Below are 21944 nucleotides of genomic sequence, written 5' to 3' on the forward strand. Positions count from 1 at the left end.
GTTCTCTGTATTCAAGGGTCTCTTATGGTTTGCCTCCCTCCCTCTCTGTAACTATTTTTCCCCCTTGCCTTCACCCACAGTCTTCTGTTAAGTTTCTCAAGATCCACATTTGAGTAAAAACACATGGTATCTTTCTCTGACTTATTTCACTTAGCATAATACCCCTTCAGTTCCATCCACATTGCTGCAAATGGCAAGATTTCATTCTTTCTCGTATCCAGCTTTCTGGTTAAGTGATTCTTAATGCTTCCTTAAAACTTCCCCGTGCAGAAACCATACATGTATGCCATTTTGTTGGATTTGACTTAGTTGGGGCAGTTTGTACATCTGTGCAGGGTTGTGAAGCCTCATGAGTAGAAATGTTTATTTAATTGACTTGAATGATTTTATCTACTGTGACAGGTGCAGATGTATCATCTTGTAGGAAGAGAAGTATCATCATGCTTAGATTACACCCTTTGTGTCTCCTCTTCAGAGAACCACTCTATCAAGTTTTTTAAGGAGGGGAGCATGATGTATTTATTGTTCATTGGGAAGAACTGTTAAAGTTGAGAGTAGAAAAAGAACTTCATAATTTTTCCCTCATTAGATTAGCATAAATTAAGATAATTTAGATGATTTGGAGGTTGCACTTGCCTCAGCCACACTGCTGGTGGTTAAATGGTTATTTAACCATTTTGAAGAACAATTGGGTCTTGTTAATTTGATTATGTGGGTTTTATATCCCCTCTACCTCTAGGTGGCTACCATAGAGAATTCATAGTGTATGAAGCAACAGATACCTGCATAATTATTCATAACTACAGAAACAACCCAAACGTACATTAACAGAAGGAAGGATAATTTGTTGTATATCCACACAATGGAAAACACTACTACGTGGCAATGAAAATGACTGAGCTACAACATGGCAACAATGCAAATGAATCTTAGAGACATGATGTTGAGTGAAAAAAAATTGGAGGGTATATGCAAAATTATGTTTTGATAAAGCCAACAAAATTAAAATTAAAAACTTAACAATAAATATGAATACTAAATAATGTGTTGTTTAGGGATGCACGCACATGCGTGATAAAACCAGAGGACAAAAGCAGAGGAAAGTGAATATACAATTCAGGGGAGGCAGTTGAGTGGTTGAGAGGAGTACTCAGACAGATGTAATGGTGTTGGAGAGGTCTGTGCTGTCCAGTATGGTATCCAGGAGCCACAAGTGGCTATTTGTCAAAACTAGCTAAAATTAAAAATTGAGTTTCTCAGTCACACCAGCCACATTTTGTCAGTTAGCCACATGTGGCTGGTGGCAACTATATTAGACCTATCACACATAGATCTTTTCCGTCATAGCAGAAAGTTCTGTTAGATGTTACTATTCTAAATCACATGTGAGTGAGTTGGGGCATGCTGTTCAGTCTTCAAAATTAGTGTATATGTTTGTGTATGTGTGTATGTGTATATATATATATGTATATATATACACATACACACATGTGTATATATCCTTTAATTTGTTTTAGATATTAAGTTTAGAAAGATTATCTCGTTCCCTAATTCCTATTCCCCACATCCCTCGTTGGGTTACCTTGGACATGTAACTTAACCTAGATTTGCTCTGCTCGCTCGTAGAACAGTAAGTTGGACTTGATCTGTAAGATACCTTCCTGTTAACAATTTTTTTTTAATGTTTTTGTTTTTAATTTTGGGAGAGAGAGCTAACAGGAGGAGCAGAGAAAAAGGGAGAAAGAGAATCGCAAGCAGGCTCCACACTGTCAATGCAGAGCCAGACGTGGGCTCAAACCCATGAAGCATGAGATCATGACCTGAGCTGAAATAGAGTTGGAGGCTTAACCAACTGAGCCACCCAGGCGCCTCCTGTTAACATTTTTTTAATGACATGATGCCACGAAGTATTCCTCAATGTGTCCTACATTTGAACATAGGTCATATAAGAATACTCTTACGTACTTTTCATAAATATAAGTGTACGAAATAAAAATACTGTAGTAGATAAAGCTAAAATTTTCGTAACTTCTCAATTTTTCAGTGTTACTGACTTTTATGACAGTATAATTATTTTAGCTTTCGAATCTCACAGGCCAATTTTCCTCCTTAGTGGCATGCCTCCACCCTTTAAGCACATGGGATTGTCTGAGGCACATTTCCTTAGAGAATGTTAGGCAGACTTCTCTTAGGTGTTAATAGGAACAGTAATGGAATGTGTGCCTTAATATTATAATAAGATATTCTGTTTCATATATAGTGAAAATGATGTGAAAAAAATTTTTTAGGACAAACAAAATAGGTCTGTCTTTTTAGGTGTCAAAAAGGCAAATCAGGGGCGACTGGGTGGCTCAGTCGGTTAAGTGTCCAACTTCAGCTCAGGTCACGAACCCCCGGTTTGTGACTTTGAGCCCCGTGTCAGGCGGGCTCTGTGCTGACAGCTCAGAGCCTGGAGCCTGCTTTAGATTCTGTGTCTCTTTCTCTGTTCCTCTCTCTCTCTCTCTCTCTCTCAAAAGTAAACATTAAAAAAACCTTTTTTTTAAGGCAAATCACATATTTGACTATACTAGTGACATTTGGGTATTCAGTCCCTAAGGAAGAGTGTTTTTGCCCTCTTTTGACAAACTTTTATAACAGTTTTGCAATTAAATCAATTATGGTATATATCCTACACAGCCATTAATAATTACATTCTCATGGGACATTAAAGATCTAGAAAACAGCTTATAATTTTAAGTAGGAAACAAAACAAAATTGTTTTCATTCATAATGAATATTTCAGCTGACAGCAGTGCAGCCTTCTGTACATTGGTGGGATGATTTCATTCACTTTTGTTTATGCTGAGTCAGGGACCCTGTATCTGGAACTCATTTCACCCTGCTGTAATTAATACTGATCACTTCTGGGGCACCTGGGTGGCTCAGTCAGCTGAGCGTCTGGCTTCGGCTCAGGTCGTGATCTCACGGTTTGTGAGTTTGAGCCCCATGTTGGGTTCTGTGCTGACAGCTCGGAGCCTGGAGCCTGTTTCGGATTCTGTGTCTCTCTCTCTGCTCCTCCCCTTCTCATGCTCTGTCTCTCAAAATAAATAAATAAACATTAAAAAATTAAAAAAAAAATACTGATCACTTCTTAGGTTTTTTTTTTTTAATTTTTTTAAATGTTTATTTATTTTTGAGAGACAGAGAGCACAAGTGGGGAAGGAGCGGAGAGAGAGGGAGACACAGAATCCGAAGCAGGCTCCAGGCTCTGAGATGTCAGCACAGAGCCTGACGCGGGGCTTGAACCCACGAACCGCGAGATCATGACCTGAGCAAAAGTTGGTGGTTAACCTACGGAGCTACCCAGGCACCCCTCACTTCTTAGTTTTGATGCCCAGTCCTGTGGATCATTCTCGTATAAATCTACCTCTTTGCTAACTCCCATCCATCCAGCCTGTATTTATCAGAGGCATACCCTGTGCTAAGTGCTGTGGGGAGGTACAAAGATGAGTAAGAGGTGATTCCTGCCCTCAAGTTGTTAATAACGATGGGCTTTCTCTTCTGCCAAATTCCTTCCCATCTTAAAATGATCCTCCCCCTTCCCTCTCATTTTCTAGACTCTTCTAGACTCTAATGCAAATTGTAGACAGCTGTAGCTGGAGGCCTTTCTCTAACTTAGATATGCTTTATGTGGATTCATCACTTCCTGTCTGTACTTACTATTGTATACATTTTTGTTTAATATCTTACTTTTACATATGTTAATCATAAGGTCCTCATACATACCTGTTGCAGTTGGTAGGCAGTGGAGCTATATATCTTTTGCAAATGAAAAACTTAAGGCTCAGAGAGGCTCCCACTAATCTACTTTCTGCTTCATGGATTTGCCTGTTCTGGATATTCCATATACAAATCATATAATATGTGGCCTTTTGTGTCTGCTTTCTTTCACTTAACATAACGTTTTCAAGGTTCATCCATGTTGTAGTATGTATCAATTCTTTTATTCTTTTTATGGCTGAATATTCCATTTTATGGATATATTACATTTTATTTATCCATTCATCAGTTGATGGAGATTTAGCATGTTTTCACTTGTTGGCTATTAGAAGTAATGCTTCTTTGAACAATAGTGCACATGTTTTTGTGTGGACATATGTTTCCACTTTTCTTGGTTCTGTACCTTAGTGGAATTGCTGGTCCTACGGTAGCTCTATGCTTAAATCTTTTGAAGGACTGCCAAACTTTTCCAAAACGGCTGTACCACTTTCCCACCAGCAGTAGCTTATGTCTACAGGGGTTCTGACTTCTTCACATCCTCTCCCATACTTACTGTTTTCTGTGTTTTTATTATAACCTGTCTTTTAATTATAGTATGCATCCTCCAACTCTTCTTCAACAATCTTTTACAGGATTGTTTTTGGCTGTGCTAGGTCTCTTGCATTCCCATCTGAATTTTAAAAAATTTATTTATTTAAATTCAAATTAGTTAGCATACAGTGTAGTATTGGTTTCCAGAGTAGAACCCAGTGATTCATCACTTATGACACCCAGTGCTCATCCCAACAAGTGCCCTCCTTAATGTCCATCACCCATTTAGCTCACCCCCTACCCACCACCCCTCCAGCAACCCTCAGTTTGTTCTCTGTCTTTAAGAGTCTCTTATGGTTTGCCTCTCTCTCTGTTTTTATCTTATTTTTCCTTCCCTTCCCCTGTGTTCATCTGTTTCTTAAATTCCACATATGAGTGAAATTATATGATACTGGTCTTTCTCTGACTTATTTTGCTTAGCATAATACACTCTAGTTCTGTCCACGTTGTTACAAATGGCAAGATTTCATTTTTTCTGATCGCTGAATAGTATTCCATTGCATATATATACTACATCTTTATCCATTCATCAGTCATTGGACGTTTAGCCTCTTTCATAATTTGGCTGTTGTTGATAGTGCTGCTATAATCATTGAGGTGCATGTGCCGCTTCGAATCAGCATTTTGGTATCCTTTGGATAAATACCTAGTAGTGCAATTGCTGGGTTGTAGGGTAATTCTTTTTTTTTTTAATTTTATTTTTAATTTTTTTAAATTTAGACCCAAATTAGTTAGCATATAGTGCAACAATGATTTCAGGAATAGATTCCCTAGTGCCCCTTACCCATGTAGCTCATCCCCCCTCCCACAACCCCTCCACTAAGCCTCTGTTTGTTCTCCATATTTATGAGTCTCTTATGCTTTGTCCCCCTCCCTGTTTTTATATTATTTTTGTTTCCCTTCCCTTATGTTCATCTGTTTTGTCTCTTAAAGTCCTCAGATGAGTGAAGTCATCTGATTTTTGTCTTTCTCTGACTGACTAATTTCACTTAGCATAATACCCTCCAGTTCCATCCACGTAGTTGCAAATGGCAGGATTTCATTCTTTTTGATTGCCGAGTAATACTCCATTGTATATCTATACCACATCTTCTTTATCCTTTCATCCATCTATGGACATTTGGACTCTTTCCATACTTTGGCTATTGTCGATAGCGCTGCTGTAAACATGGGGGTGCGTGTGTCCCTTTGAAACAGCACACCTGTATCCCTTGGATAAATGCCTAGTAGTGCAATTGCTGGGTCGCAGGGTAGTTCTATTTTTAGTTTTTTGAGGAACCTCCATACTGTTTTCTAGAGTGGTTGCACCAATTTGCATTCCCACCAACAATGCAAAAGCGATCCTCTTTCTCCACGTCCTCGCCAACAACTGTTGTTGCCTGAGTTGTTCATGTTAGCCATTCTGACAGGAGTGAGGTGGTATCTCATTGTGGTTTTGATTCGTATTTCCCTGATGATGAGTGATGTAGAGCATTTTTTCATGTGTCGGTTGGCCATCTGGATGTCTTCCTTGGAAAAGTGTCTATTCATGTCTTTAGCCCATTTCTTCACTGGATTATTTGTTTTTTGGGTGTTGAGTTTGAGAAGTTCTTTATAGATTTTGGATACTAACCCTTTATCTGATATGTCATTTGCAAATATCTTCTCTCATTCCGTCGGTTGCCTTTTAGTTTTGCTGATTGTTTCCTTTGCTAGGGTAATTCTGTTTTTAATTTTTTGAATTTTAAGATCGATTTGTAAATTTTTGCAAACAAAAAGCCAGTTGGGATACTGATAAGGATTGTTGATTATTTTTTTTTTTTTTTTTTTTTTTTTATTTATTTTTGGGACAGAGAGAGACAGAGCATGAACGGGGGAGGGGCAGACAGAGAGGGAGACACAGAATCGGAAACAGGCTCCAGGCTCCAAGCCATCGGCCCAGAGCCCGACGCGGGGCTCGAACTCACGGACCGCGAGATCGTGACCTGGCTGAAGTCGGAGGCTTAACCGACTGCGCCACCCAGGCGCCCCAGGATTGTTGATTATTGAATCCGTTGGGGAATATTACCATCTTAACAATAGCAAGTCTTCTGATCTATTAACAAGGGATGGCTTTCTTTTACTTAGATATACTTTAATTTCTTTCAACAATGTTTTGTAGTTTCTACACTAAGTTTTACATCTTGTTGTTCAAATTATTTCTAAGTAGTTTTTTTCTTTTTGATACTATTGCAAATGTAACCGTCTCCTCAAATTTCATTTTGAGATTGATAATAGATTCTTCACATACTTTTTCTTTCCTTCATTTAACCCTCAGCACAAGTCTAGGAGGTGGCTCTCTCTCTTTGCAAATGAGGAAATAAGTTCAAAGAAGTTAAATGACTTTGCCAAGGTAGTATTTCTGGGAATACATCTGGATGAATAAAGAGGCAGTTCACTCAGATTGACTGCAAACCCTTGAGTGATGTCTGTTCTCCCTTTGAAACCCAGGATGCAGTGCCAGGAGGGTTAGGAGGGGAATTCAGGGTGTCTCATTCCTTGAATGAGGTATTCAAGAAGGAGACTTGGATCTTGAATAGTGGTGACAGGGGTGGTGCTCCTGCCCACTTTCTTAAGTTTTCAGGAGGTATTTGGAAATTTAGTTTGATTTAGTGATAAAAGGCCCAAGTCCAGAGTTTGAGCTCTGGCTTCACTCTTTAACTGTCTAACTCAGCAAGTTAGTTTGATTCTCTAGCTTTCATTTTCATCTTCTGTAAAGTAGAGCCGTCATAAGCCCTGCTACCTACTTCATGGGGTCATTATTAAAAAGAGTAAATCACATACTATCCATGTTCATGAAACTCAGAGCCGGGGGCCTAGCACATGGTGTTCTGTTCAGTGTTAATTGTAATCGTTCTGCAGCTTGTAGCTTGATTCTTACTCGGTTCTCATCTTTCTCTTTTCAGTACAAGTTCAGAGATCTAACTGTGGAAGAACTAAAGAATGTAAATAGGTTTTTCCCACATTTCAGATATTCCATGGACACCTATGGTAAGAGTCATAACCTCTACTATTAACTTTAGTAAATTGTGAATTATACTTAGAGAGCTACAAAATTGTAATTTCTCATTTCTCTCTTTTATCCCCTGATTTTCAACTATACTTTGTGACCTGTGGTTTCTGAGGAAATTTAAGTTAATACAACTTATATTGTATTCGTTTTCTGTTGCAGCCATAACAAATTAGCAAAAATGTACAGGCTTAAATACAGAAAACAAACTGGTGGTTGCCAGAGGGTAGGTAGGTGGGAGGGTGGATGAGTGAAAGAGAGAAAAGGGATTCAGAGTACACTTACCTTGATGAGAACTGAGAAATGTGTAGAATTGTTGAATCATTATATTGTACATCTGAAACTAATATAACATTGTGTGTTAATTATACTTGAGTATGAATAAATAAACAAACAACAACCAATCAGCGCAAATTTATTAGTAGCTAAAAAAGCGCAAGTTTACTATCTGAGAGTTCTGTAGGCTAGAAGTCCAACACATGTCTCTTTAGGTTAGACATTTAGGCCAAAAGCAAAGTGTTGGCAGGTCTTAATTCCTTTCTGGAGGCTCTGGCAGAGAATGTAATTCTTGGCCTTTATTATTATTATTATTATTTAGTTTATGTATTTCTTCTAGTAATCTCTACACACAAGGTAGGGCTCGAACTCACCACCTTGAGATCAAGAGTCACGTGCTCCAGTGACTGAGACACCCAGGCACCCTGCCTTGCCTTTTTCAGTTTCTAAAGGTTTAGCCATATTCTTTAGCTTGTGATCTCTTTCCTCCATCTTCAAAGCTAGCAATGTTGCATGTCTCTGACCATTCTTCTGTAATCATATCTCTGATTTTAAGGCCCAGTGTGATTAGATTAGGCTTACTCCAATAATACAGAATAATTTCCCCATCACAGGGTCCTTAACTGCATGTAAAATGTCTCTTTGCCAAGTAAGGTAACATATTCACAGGTACCAAGGATTAGGATATTGGACATCTTTGGAGGCCATTGTTCTGCCTACCACATAAATGGTTGAGTCTGAATTATTAATAACAAAAGTTTTAGTTATCTTGTTCACTTATAGTTACCTAAGAAAGATTTTACTTCACTGTCTTTTAAAATTTCTGACCACAAACCACACTTGAAAATGCATTTTAGGGGCCCCTGGATGGCTCAGTCGGTTGAGTGACCAACTTCAGCTCAGGTCATGGTCTTATGGTTCATGGGTTCAAGCCCCATGTCAGGCTCTGTGCTGACAGCTCAGAGCCTGGAACCTGCTTTGGATTCTGTCTCCCTCTTTCTCTGCCCCTCCCCTGCTTACACTCTGTCTCTCTCAAAAATAAATAAACATTTAAAAAAAAATTTTTTTAATGCATTTTATATCCTGACTCCATAGACACATAACTGAAATAGTGTGTACACTCTGGCATTTTCTATTCCATTCCATTTCATTCAAAGACAAATGCTAATTGAGACTCACAAAATTGATTTTAGGACCCACAAATTAGTCAAAACACATGGTTTTCAAAAACTTATTTATATTCCATGGGAATGTTTTATATTAGAATTAGTTAGAAATGTATCTAATTCAGATTTATATATTAGAAATTTTGAGGAGTTATTGAAGTATTTCTTAGGGATAGCTAGTTAATTTCACATGCGGAAGAAATTATTAAATTCTAGCCCATCTGTGACTGGCCTCTCTTGATGAGCACCTCATTATTTGGTGCTGCATAAATGAGTGGGATCGGGGATATGACAGCTACTTTTTATTGAATGCCAGATATGTTTCCAAATGTTTTATCTACATTATCTTACATATTTTTTTACAACCCAAGCTGTGAGTTAAGACAAAATTAAAAGAACAATTTCTAAATAAAACTTAAAGTATAATAATTGTGTTATTTACAATAGGAATCAAAGAGAATAAAAATGAATGAATTAAATAAGTAAAAAGTTCACAGAACAGACTGTGTGATACAATTTCATATGTAAAAAAAAATTTATGAACTTTTTTTAATGTTTACTTATTTTTGAGAGAGAGAGAGAGAGAGAGAGAGAGAGCGCACTAGCGGGGGAGGGGCAGAGAGAGAGGGAGACCCAGAATCCGAAGCAGGCTCCAGGCTCTGAGCTGTCAGCACAGAGCCTGACACGGGGCTTGAACCCACAAACCATGAGATCATGACTTAAGCCGATGTTGGACGTTCAACTGACTGAGCCACCCAGGCGTCCCAAAAGTTTATGAATTTTTAAAAAGGCCTTCGGAAGAATATGCTAAATGGTTGTCTTTCCATAAAGGAATTATGGGCGAGTCTTACACTTTAGTTCATGTTTTGGTAACTTAATAGATTTCTACAGACATATACACTTTTAACATTAACAAAACCAATAAGATATTTTTTTCTTTTTAAGTTTTTATTTAAATTCCTGTTAGTTAACATACAATGTAATATTAGTTTCAGGTGTACAATTTAGTGATTCGGGACTTACATACAATACCTGGTGATCATCCTAGCTAGTGCACTCCTTTAAAAAATATCTTACTTATTTAAGCCATAAATCAATAAGAAAAGTGAAACTAAGTTGAAAGTTACAGAGGCACCTGGGTGGCTCAGTTGGTTGAGTGACAGACTCTTGATTTCGACTCAGGTCATGATCTCACCATTAGCACAGAGCTATCAGCACAGACCCTCTTGGGATTCTCTTTCTCCCTCTCCCTCTGCCCTGGCCTGCTTGTGCGCTCTCGCGCGCTGTCTCTCTCTCTCTCTCTCAAAATAAATGAGCTTAAAAAAAATAAAGCTAACTTTTTTTTTCTTAATTGCATCTAAAGATTATAAAATTATAAAATCTTAAAATTGTAAAGTTGGAGTCTGGTATCTGAAAATGATTATAACTTTTATATTGTAAGGGTTAAATTGTAGTGTAGGGCTAATGCTTAGCTTGAAAAATAACAGCTTTGTGTTGACACTGAAGGTTAAGAGATAACAGCCTTGCTTTGCTCTTGTAAACTAGCCTCATACTCTTGTAAATTAGGCTTCACCAATTAAGGAAACAAAAGTTCAAAGAAAAGAGCATCAGAGGCAGGGTCAAGGAGATCCACTGGTTGCAACTTAGAGGCAGAAAGTCTAAAATAAACACCTCATTAGGCAGCTGTTTCTAACTCATCTGGCAGCTGTTTCTTTGTTCTGTTCCCAGGTGATGATAAAATGATGTGATCGGTTATAAACTCTGTACCCTGGCTGTTCGAGGCCGCACTCTTATCAAGAGTGTTGGTCCCGATCGGTCGGCCTTCCCTCTCATCGTAATAAACTTTGTTGTGACTGTCACTGGTGCCCGTAGCATTCTGTTTCAGGAGTCGTGTGGATGCAACAATATGTGACAGTTATTTGATGATGTCCCTGAGTTTTATAGTCCTAAACTTTTTTTTATATGTTTATTTTTGAGAGAGAGAAGGAGAGAGAGCACACTCTTAAGTGGGGAGGGGCAGCGAGAGGGAGATAGAGGATCTGAAGCAGGCTCTGTGCTGATAAGCAGCGAGCCTGATGCGGGGCTTGAAGTCACGAACCTCGAGATTATGACCTAAGCCAAAGTCATATGCTCAACCAGCCAAGCCACCCAGGCACCCCTATGGTCCTAAAGTTCTTAAGTATGTTTTCACATTATCACATTTGATCCTTATGACCACTTTATGATGTAGTCTTGCTTTCTTTATTTTATAGATGATGAAACTGAAGGTCAAAGGGATTCAAGTAACAGCTTCAACAGTAAAGCTGCATGTGTCTAAGTGGGGAAAGTAGGTCTAGAATCTGGAGTTTCTGTATCAAAGCTCTCTGTGCTTTCAGCTCTCCTCTTGGCTTTCTAAGAAAACAGTATGTGGTAATTTCCCCTTGTCAACATAGTTACAGATGCCAAGATGATGAACCTTAAAAATTAGGTGTGCTTCTGTATGTGGGTCTGTGTGTGCGCAAACTTTCATACAGTTTTTTCTACTTTTGAGTGTACATTTTGGGGCTTTTATTTTTCTTCCAGTGTTCAAAGATAGTTCCCAGAAAGACCTGCTGAATTTCACTGGCACTATTCCTGTGATGTACCATGGTAAGTGTGGAAGCTGAGAAAATGTGGGAATTTTGTAAAAGAACATTTTAACAAGAGCTTACATTTGTTTAGTCCCATAACATTCTCTAAAGTATTTTCACATATAACATGATGTACACAGAACCTTATTGCATATAGCAGAATGCTGTCCCATTCAAGGTGGCCTAGATTAATATCAACAAATTCAATTCAGTTCAAAAAATACTTAACAAGTATCAACTATGTGCTCACTAGTCTGCTAGGTGCTAGGGTACAGAGGAGAGTAAGACAGATGTTGGGGAAGAAGACCTTCCTCTGCCCTGTAGTCCTTCCAGCTGGACTTAGAATCAAATTGACATAAGACAGGTTAACAGGAGAAAATCAAATTTAGTAGGTGTGCATAGTGGGGAATCCACACAGACATGAGATTCCAGGGACAGTGAGGGAGCATGAAGCTTATCTGAGCTAAGGAGAGGGGAGGGGCCTGCGGACACAAAAGGGAGAAAGACCACTAGCAAGAAGGGAAAGGAGATACTTGGAAAAACAAAGGTTGCCCTGTTACGCAGCTAAACTCTAGGTAAAGGGGAGTCTCTTTTAATAGCTCTCTTCCAGGTACAGGCTCTTCCTCCCATTGTAATTTAGGCAGTTGAGAGGGAGGAAGAAAGCTTTTCCTGAATCTGCCAAGTTTTGATTACTTTTAACTCAAAATAATCTCTGTGCCAAAGTGGCCCATCTTGGGGCAGCCTACCCTGGGCCCCTACACAGACAGGCCTGATTTTATGGACAGTTCTCTTTGCTTTCCATAGCAAAATGCAAGGATCACACCTTCTTCTCCATTACATCAATGTTTTGATCCTCTCCGTTTCCCTCTGTATGATGTCCCCATTGTATGGGTGAAACTCAGTCTTAGCCTAGTCAAGCGATTTACCTAAAACCACACCACTTGTATCAGACTGTCACTTGAAACTCCAGTAGGAAATTGGGGGCCATTAAAACTCAAAGAAGGCATCATATTTTCAAGTGATCTGCCTGCTATCAAGTGATAGCTAAGTGTTTGCCAAAAAACAAACAAACAAACAAAAAATCGCTAGTTCCCCCATTCTTAACTCTTCCTATTTGTCCAAACCTACTTCTATCAGTGTTCGAGAGGACTAACCTTTCAGGTTGGTATTATAGGTGATTGCTTATATGGTATGATGTGAAGAAAACCAGTGAAGCTTTGGTTCTAATAGATGTCTCTGAAGGGGTGTCTGAAATCCCACCACTAAAAACCTATTTCTGGTCTATAATCCCAAGAGGGTTAATATCCCAAATCACTAATACATAGTGCTGTGTTTATAGAAAATACTTGGTAAATATTTGTTGCATGGTTGAGTTTATTTGATTACTGACTGAAGGGGCTTAGTAATAAATGAATTTGCTGGGCAGTTGAGAGAGAAGGTAACTAAAAAGGGATGAGGAAGACCTGAAAACAAATGGGGAGAGAATGGTGGAATTTGCTCCTTTACAAAAAACTCAGCACTGTATTATAGGAAGACACTGCCCAAAAGACACCAAGGAGCTGTATTTTGGGGGACTTTTTTCAAAGTAGGTATTTCATTATGGTAGTCCTAGACTGTTAACAAACCCTTCTTAATTTCTGCCCCTCCATGATCACTCACTGCGTGAGGTTCACTCATGTGTTATTCTGCCACTGTTTATGTCCCACTAGGACACCTCCTTTGGCATAGGAAATGCATAGGAATTCAGTTTGGTTTGTACTTTTTTTTTATTTTTAAAAATTTTTTTTAACGTTTATTTTTGAGACAGAGAGAGACAGAGCATGAACGGGGGAGGGTCAGAGACAGGGAGATACAGAATCTGAAACAGGCTCCAGGCTCTGAGCTGTCAGCCCAGAGCCTGACGCGGGGCTCGAACTCATGGACTGCGAGATCATGACCTGAGCCGACGTCAGCCGCTTAACCGACTGAGCCACCCAGGCGCCCCTCAGTTTGGTTTTTATACCTAAGAATATGGTTCGAGATGGAAGTAGATGAGCAGTGAGCTGGGCTCTGCAGAAATTGCAGAATTGATTTTTATTTTCCTCCTTGTTCCTCTCCTGCCAAACTCTCAGACTCTTTTCTGGCTGCCTAGAAAACTTTACTCAGACCTGTTCCCCATTACTTGTGTTCTGCATTTATTATGATTAGATGTTAGAGAGAGAGAGAATTATTGCCCACCCCAGTGATTGGTTGACTGATTTCATTCCCAATTCTTACCCACCCCAATGATGTCAAGGGTAATTATATATTAACAGAGGAGCTCATCAAGTGAATCACTGCTTAATAGCATTTCGGTTTCAAAGATAGTGTGAGGGGGTAACAGGAGGGCATAAATCTTATTTTAATATCATTGGTAAAATGCCCCTCATTGGCGTTCTGCATTTCCTAAAGCCGAGGAGTTATTTCATTGATCCTTAAGCTGGATCTTCCAAGGTAGTAATGGTACCGAAGTACCTTTTTTTTTTCTTTTTTTTTTTTTTTTGCAGTACACTCTTTTTTCTTTGCTTTTGAGTAGAATTATATCAACTCTTTGTGATCCATATTAGTTACTTCCTGCTGATCAGAGGTCAGAATGTTACAATAACAGATACTAACTCCAGAATTTGTAAAATGTTACAATAATGGATACTAACTCCAGAATTATGAGGATTAAGTGAATTACCATAAGTAAAGCTCTTGGCATAGTGCCTGGCACATAATGGATGCTTAATCCTGTATTTCTTTCAGTTCTTAGTTTTATCAGTATAATAATAATACATACTTGTGCTAAAAAAAAAAAAACAAAAAACTTAAAAATTGAGAAGGGATGAGGTTAAGCTTATAACTAACCTCCTACCCAGTCCTATTCCCCAGATGAATCTTCCATTGATATTTCCTTATGTGTATCTGCAGACATTTTCTGAATCATTTCTTATTATCTCTCCAAGATTGTGTGAAGGTTATGATGACACTTTTTATTCATCCACTGTACTTGAGAGATGTGTATCATCTTAATAAGTGATACCCATCTGAATTTTATTTACAGCTAACTTAAATTATATTTTTATGATATAATTACTTCAGATCTGAGGACTCTACCAGGATTTCTGACTCTTTGGTAATGAATTCCTGAAAGCTAACTGGGCAGGGAATGAGGCAGGGCAGTGGCTAACAGAAAAGAATGGGAAAGAAGAAAGGAAGAAGAGAGCAGAACACCAGTAGTGAAATCTTACCAATTGGACATGGGAATCAGGCTCACCAGTTGCTTTGCCAGGCATGGGCTAGTAAAATGCATGAATGCTGCTGGGGAAGAGCATTGATGGGGGCAGCAGATCCTTGATCAACTAGGAAGATACCATCAATAGACATTTCTTTCCTTTTCTTTAATGTGTGGTACTTAACACAGAAAGCGACACCATGGAGATTTGGCTCACTACTCCAGCTATATTATGTAACAAGAAAATTTGCATGGCCTAGAACAGTGGCTTTCAAATGTCTTGACTGTGACCCACAATAAGAAATACTGTACTTTTATATACATAGCTAGCATACATGCATGTGCACGCACTCATATGTGTACATGTGAGTACATGTGCATTATATGTACATGTAATGTACATATGTACATTAATATATGAAACTGCCAGGGGTGCCTGGGTGGCTCAGTCGTTTAAGCATCTGACTCTTGATTTCAGCTCAGGTCATGATCTCACAGTGTGCAGGTTTGAGCCACACATTGGGCTCTGCACTGACCATGTGGAGCCTACTTGGGATTCTCCCTCTCCCTATCTCTCTTTCTCTCTCTCTCAAAAGTAAATTAGAAAAAAAGAAACACCATAATGCCTGTCATGTATTCTATTTTCTTTTCAATTCCATTTGAAAATATTGCTTGCAGCCCACTAAATTAATTTTGTGACCCATTTATTGCGACCACTATTTGAAAAACACTCTCTAGAGAGTATGTAACATTAGACAGAATAACTGCTTTTGGAGAAATTTGATGGTGTCTCAGTACCTGTCAGTCACTTTGTGGTGCTACAATCACATGACTTTATAATCAGAATTATCTATGGATCAGTAGCTATGCCGATAGCCAAATAGTAAATACTTAGACACTACGGTGACAGATGTTAACTAGACTTATTGTAGTGATCATCTTGCAATATGTACAAATATCAAATCATTATGTTGTACGGTGAAACTGTTATGTTATATGTCAGTTATATCTCAATTAAGAAAAATTTTTTAATACTTAGACAAAAATAGAAGAGGAGTGTTGTTCTCAGTACTGCTGATATAAAATAATAGACCCGCAAGTATTAGGGCATTTCTATAATACTGATTTGCAATCTTAGTTGCACATTAGCATTACATGGGAAGCTTTTAAAAAATGTTGTCCATACCCCATCCCATTGGATCAGAAACTGGGAGAGTGGCATAGGTGTTGGTATGTTTCCAAGTTTCTTAAGTGTTTCTAATGTGCATACAGGGTTGAGTATTGTTGTATCCTTAGAGGAAGAAACAAGATGAGAAAAGTAGCTGTCAGTGGAAGGATGATTTTCTTAGTAAGAAAAAGATTTCAGTAGAAAACAATACTTTTTTATTTATACCTGCCCTATAGTTAAACCTTCAACATGGGTTTGAAGTAAATTGCAAAAATTGCCAACCCTTCATGGTACTTACCATATGATGTACTGTTCTAAGCATCTTACATACCTCAACTAATTTCATCCTTGCAACAACCCTATGGGGTAGGAGCTATTATTACTATTTCCATTTTATAGAGGAAGGAATTGAGGCACAGACAAGTTAAATAACTGGCCTAAAATCATAGAGCTAGTAGTCGTGGGTGAAACTAGGATTTAAACATAGGCATTCTTGGTCCCGAGCAGCCAAGTTTGTAAGTATAGTGAAAGACATGCAGTAAGACTGTGAGTGCAGGAATTGACCATCAGGAGATACAATAGATAGAGCTAATGGAGTTGATCAGATTTCTAGTTTAAGTCTAGTTTTTACACTTTTATTAGGTCGTAGATTTGGGCTTCCTGGCAGCCAGAGCCGTCAGAGGTTTTGGCTCTCAGTAGTCATGACATTACACGTGTGTGGTTGGAAGATCATGCACTCAAGTTCCTGTGTCAGTACACTGGGCAAGGTGATGCTTAAGGTTCTTTTCAGCTCTAAGTTCTATGATCTAACCCAGCTTGATGACGGTTAGTGAGTAATTTGCGGGTCAGTATCAAATGTATCCAATTCGTCTTTGTTAATTCATTAATTTTTCATGTGTTTATTCATTCACTTTTTCTTATGCATATAGGAAACCTTTATTGAGCAATCAGTATGTTGGGCCCTATACTTGGTGTGGGGAAAATAGAAATGAATAATACCTAACCCTCTGGAAGTTTACTGTGTAAAAGGAGACACAGATCTGTGGGCAAGTAACTTCAATGCAGAATAAGTATAAAAATAAAAGTGTCCACTACCTTTCAAGAAAGGTACAATAGCTCTGCTTGGGTGGGGCAAAGAGGTTACATAGAGAAGATACTGTATCCCAGACTCCTGGTACAATAGGTCCTGTAAATATTATTGAATTGAATTGGATGAGCTGGCCATTGTCTTAATTAAATTTCTTCAGATGTTATGCTGGTGCTTTAATGGGAACATGAAAATGGAGAAGTAGGCCTCGATTTATGTAAATTCTTTATATATGCACTTGACTAGACTACAGGTCTTAAGATGCCACCTAGCCGTACCATAAATATAATGTATATGCTTCATCATTATTTGAAGATGTGTTTATTTTGTCTCAAATAGGTAATACATATAACATACCAATTCGTTTGTGGATCTTGGATTCCCACCCTTTTGCTCCCCCCATTTGCTTCTTAAAGCCAACTGCAAATATGGGTGTCTCAGTTGGAAAACATGTGGATGCTCAAGGCAGAATATACTTGCCCTATCTTCAAAACTGGAGCCATGTAAGACCAATTTGGGTTTTCTTGTAAAAGTTTTTATTTCTCTGGTGGTACAAATTATTTTTCTCATGGTACAAATAAGTGAATTTTCTTTTAATGACACTCCTCATATGGTCTTTGAAAGTAATTGAGCTCCCTAGAGTCACCTAGGTTCCAGAACCCCAGTGACAGACAGCAGCCTGCATGAAGCACTCTCTCCAGGTCTGGAGCCAACTATTATTTGCTCCCTCTCTTTTTATAGTTGTTTACTGCTTATAAAGCACATGAAAAGCTACTAGCAAGATATTGGGCATTATTTCCTAGTCCCTCCTTATTAGAGACTTTTATGTAATATATGTATTTATTTATAGTCTTGGGAGGGCCTGGGGGAGTCAGTTGGTTAAGTATCCGACTTTGGCTCAGGTCATGATCTCACAGTTTGTGAGTTCAAGCTCCTCATTTGGCTCTGTGCTGACAGTGCAGAGCCTGCTTGGGATTCTCTCTCTCTCCCTCTCTCTCTGCTTCTCCCTACGTGCTCCCTCTCTCTTTTGCTCTCTCAAAATAACTAAATAAAAACTTAAATAAAAAAAGAATGTATTTTTTGTTTTGCCTGTTTTTGACCTTTATGTAAATTGAATCATACTGTATATAATCTTTTATTACATGTTTTGTTTTAACTGAGCATTAAGTTTTAAAAATGCATTCACAATAATATATGTAATTAGTTTATTTGCTTTAAAGTTCTCACATTATGTAATTTTGTAATGATATATGTAACTAGTTTATTTGCTTTAAATTTCTCACATTATGTAATTTTGTTTTCTGTATTTTTCATCTACCGTTATTATATTGAGCATGTCTCATATTAAACAATCTGTTCAAAATACATGGTCTTTAATTGGTTGCCTGATGATCTAGCATAAGGATATTGGCATAATATATTTACAGATTGCTCTGTTGTTAGAAATTTAATGATAAGCATCCTCAAATATAAATACATATAAGCATAAATGTGTATACATTATAAATATTTAATAATTTCCTAATGATAAATCTCTAGGAATGAAATTACTGAATCAAAGCTTAGAAATATTTTGAAGGCTATTCTTACATATTGCCAACTTGGCCTCCAGAAGGTAGACAAAATGTATTTCTACCATCACTTGAAATCGGTGTAGAATGCCAGTTTTCCAGCACTCTTGCCCTAACCAGAAGGTATTATCATTAAAGCAAAACAAACCTTTGCTTATCTCTATATATTTACTTACAAGGATGTACAATATGTTCTCATTTTTATAAGTAATTAAGATCTTTATGAAAGGATAATTTATAATATATTTATATATACCTAGAAAATTGTAGGGCAGGAGGACCAGAGATCCCTGAAGGAGATCAGGAATATGTTGAGTCAAGCGAGATTAGAGTAAAGGATGGTGTTAGGATTATCACTTTTTGTTTTATATACATCCTGTGAAAAAGCATGCAATTATGGACATGTTTTACTTTGTTTTTACAGTTTTCTCTATTTTTCATATATGTAAAACCTTTAAAAAGAAGAAAAAAATACAAGAAGGGATGAACACCAAGTGGTTGGTAGTGGAGTTGAGGTACAGGAACATCGACCTTTTACTTTATGAATTTGTACATCATTTGCATTATGTCGTGATTTTATTTAATAGGATTGCCAGTTTAATGTGATGAATAGGGCATAATAAAAATTTATCCATTGGAGGGACAAAAATGATATCTTAATGTTTAGTTGTTTGATTATTTGAGAAATTAAAGTATTTTTCATATATTGATCACTTATGTTCCTTTTTAAAAAAATTTTTTTTTAATGTTTGTTTATTTTTGAGAGAGAGAGAGTCAGAGTGTGAGTGGCAGAGGGGCAGAGAGAGAGGCAGACACAGAATCTGAAGCAGGTTCCGGGCTCCAGGCCATCAGCACAGAGCCCAATGCAGGGCTCGAACTAACGGACCGTGAGATCATGACCTGAGCCGGAGTCAGATGCACAACCAACTGAGCCACCCAGGCACCCCTAGGTTCCTTCTTTTTTTAATTGTTTATCGCCTTCAGCCATTTTTACCCTTCTTTCCGCCCCCCCCCCCCCCCCCCCCCCCCAGCTATCCTCAAACGATATTTTGACATCTGTTCCCTGTTGTGGGAATTCATCTTTCCAGTTCCCTTTTTCTGGTTTTCATTGGCATCTCTTTTCATAGTTTTGTTGTTTAATAAATACTTAGAGATAGCCCTATTAACCTAGTTGAGGTTGTATTTGATTTGAGTTCAGACACTATTGATTTCACTTTACTATTCTGAGCCTCTTTATTATAAGCTAAAACTAGTCTTTTTTTTTTTTTTTAAGCTAAAACTAGTCTTAAATTGCCCTATTTAAAAGTACTGCAGTAACTTTAAGTTCCTCACGTAGTTGGAATTATGTGATAGAATTACATAGAATTTTGGAGCTGGAAGGAATCTAGAGGCTGTCTAGGCCAAAGATTGCAGATGTTTTCCCCAAGAAATTCAGCGTGCTGTGTTAGACTTACAGAGTTTTGTTGAACAGAAAAGTGGGTTTGTTTTGCTCTTAATACGAATTTGAATGCCTGTATGTACACTCCAGTTTGTCTCAATAACCATCTCCCCAAATGTTCTTAAACTTGCCAACTTCCCACATTATGTTATCTGCTTGGTCTTTAAAGGTGTTTGAGCTTTTGATCCTAATAGCTTCATCCTCTTAATATGTAAGTAATGAATGAATCTCTCAGACTTTGGGAAATTAAATCCTTTTCAAAATAAGCAAACTGCTAAATATTTTCAATACTAATAAATATTTTACTCACAGCATATATTTGCATGCATTTGTTTCTCATGATAGCCACTTGGGATTTATTATTCATATTATATTGCTGATAACCGTGAAGCTCAGAGAGGTTAAGTGAATTTCACTAAGGTTGCTTAATAAATTAAAAGAAACAGTACTGGATTAGATAATATTTTATCAGTGTCACTTTTCTGATTTGATAATGCTTACATAGGAGAATGTCTGTTTTGTTTTTTCTTTTAGGAAATATACACTAAAGTATTTAGGGGTGAAAAGGTATCAGATCTACAATTTATTGTCAGTTTGTTCAGAAAAATATGTAGAGGGACACAGACTGAGAAAATATATGTGTTAAAATGTTAACATTTGAGTGACCTGGGTGAAGAGTATATGAAAATTCTTTGTACTATTTTTGTGACTTTTCTATAAGTCCGCAATAATTTCAAAATAAAAAGTTTAAAAAAAGACTGTTCCTGAATATAGGTACTCTGCTAGTAAGCACAGTCATGCTATTTTCCCATCTTTTGGAGAGCCGGATTAGCATTTCTCTAGTTTTCAGGTAAAAGAATTAAGTAACTTTTCAGTTAAAAGTATCATCTAATTTGTATGATAATTTTCAAAAAATAAGAGCATAATGCAACACTTTCTTTGGGTTAACTCTTTAACAATGCATAGGTTAATAAGGTAGTGTTCTTGAGCAAAATCTTTGCATCACTTTTCCCTTTGTGTGTATTCTGCAGCCTAAGTCTGTCATTGTTGGACTAATTAAAGAAATGATTGCCAAGTTTCAAGAGGAACTTCCCCTGTATTCTCTACCATCGTCTGATGAGGCACGGCAGGTAGACTTGCTAGCCTATATTGCAAAAATCACTGAAGGTTTGTATTTTTGTTAACCAGAGAGTTATGCGTTTACAATTTCTAATATCCTTTACTCTCTGCTACTTGCTTTCTTTTTCTTTAAAAAAAAATACTTATTTTGGAGCATCTGGGTGGCTCAGTCGGTGGAACGTCTGACTTCGGCTCAGGTGGTGATCTCGCTGTTGGTGGGTTCGAGCCCCGCGTCAGGCTCTGTGCTGACAGCGCAGAGCCTGGAGCCTGCTTTGGATTCTGTGTCTTCCTTCTCTCTCTGTCCCTCCCCCACTCACGCTCTGTCTCTCTCTTAAAAATAAATAAACGTTAAAAAAAATTTTTTTTTATATTTATTTCGAGAGAGAGAGAAAGCACGAGCAAGGGAGGGGCAGAGAGAGAGAGAGAGAGAGAGAGAGAGAGAGGGAGAGAGAGAATCTCAAGCAGGCTCCATGCTGTCAGCCCAAAGCCTGACATGGGGCTCGATCCCATGAACCATGACAACATGACCTGAGCCAAAATCAAGAATCTGACTCTAAACCCACTGAGCCATCCAGGCGCCCGCTGCTACTAGATTTCTATAAGTAAATGTATTCATGTAGCTATGTATATCTGTGTCGAATCAAAAATTTCTACACATTTATCGGTGTGTTACCATATAGTTCCAATGAATATGGTTTCTTAAAATGTAAAAGAATTACCCTTATACTGACAGATAAAATAATTTGTGTTTTGTTCCAAATCATTTGATATATATTAATGATCCCAGACTTTTTCATTATATTTTTATGTGGCTTTTTGCCTCATTCAATATATCGGACCAGAAAATCTATGATTCTCAGTGTTTCTCATTGAACAAAAAGCAAAATCCATGCTTGT

The 21944-nt window shown here is 37.8% G+C and overlaps 1 protein-coding gene across 6 annotated transcripts in view; it reads left to right on the top strand.

Annotated features, from left to right (window-relative positions):
- Positions 1 to 21944, top strand: part of UEVLD (UEV and lactate/malate dehyrogenase domains) — a 55188-nt gene that overhangs the window by 1126 nt on the left and 32118 nt on the right. For 4 of the 6 annotated variants that reach the window (XM_060606171.3, XM_060606175.3, XM_078433296.1 and 1 more), the window contains exons 2-5: positions 7275 to 7359; positions 11383 to 11448; positions 17259 to 17422; positions 20960 to 21095. In XM_060606171.3, coding sequence (XP_060462154.1) covers positions 7275 to 7359; positions 11383 to 11448; positions 17259 to 17422; positions 20960 to 21095 — 451 coding nt within the window. Of the gene's footprint in view, positions 1 to 7274; positions 7360 to 11072; positions 11147 to 11382; positions 11449 to 17258; positions 17423 to 20959; positions 21096 to 21944 lie in introns of those variants that run through there. The other 2 variants (XM_060606174.3, XM_060606176.3) reach the window with 2 other exon arrangements.

Source organism: Panthera onca, chromosome D1 (genome assembly GCF_046562875.1).
Source record: "Panthera onca isolate mPanOnc1 chromosome D1, mPanOnc1 haplotype 2, whole genome shotgun sequence".
NCBI classification, from domain to species: Eukaryota; Metazoa; Chordata; class Mammalia; order Carnivora; family Felidae; genus Panthera; species Panthera onca.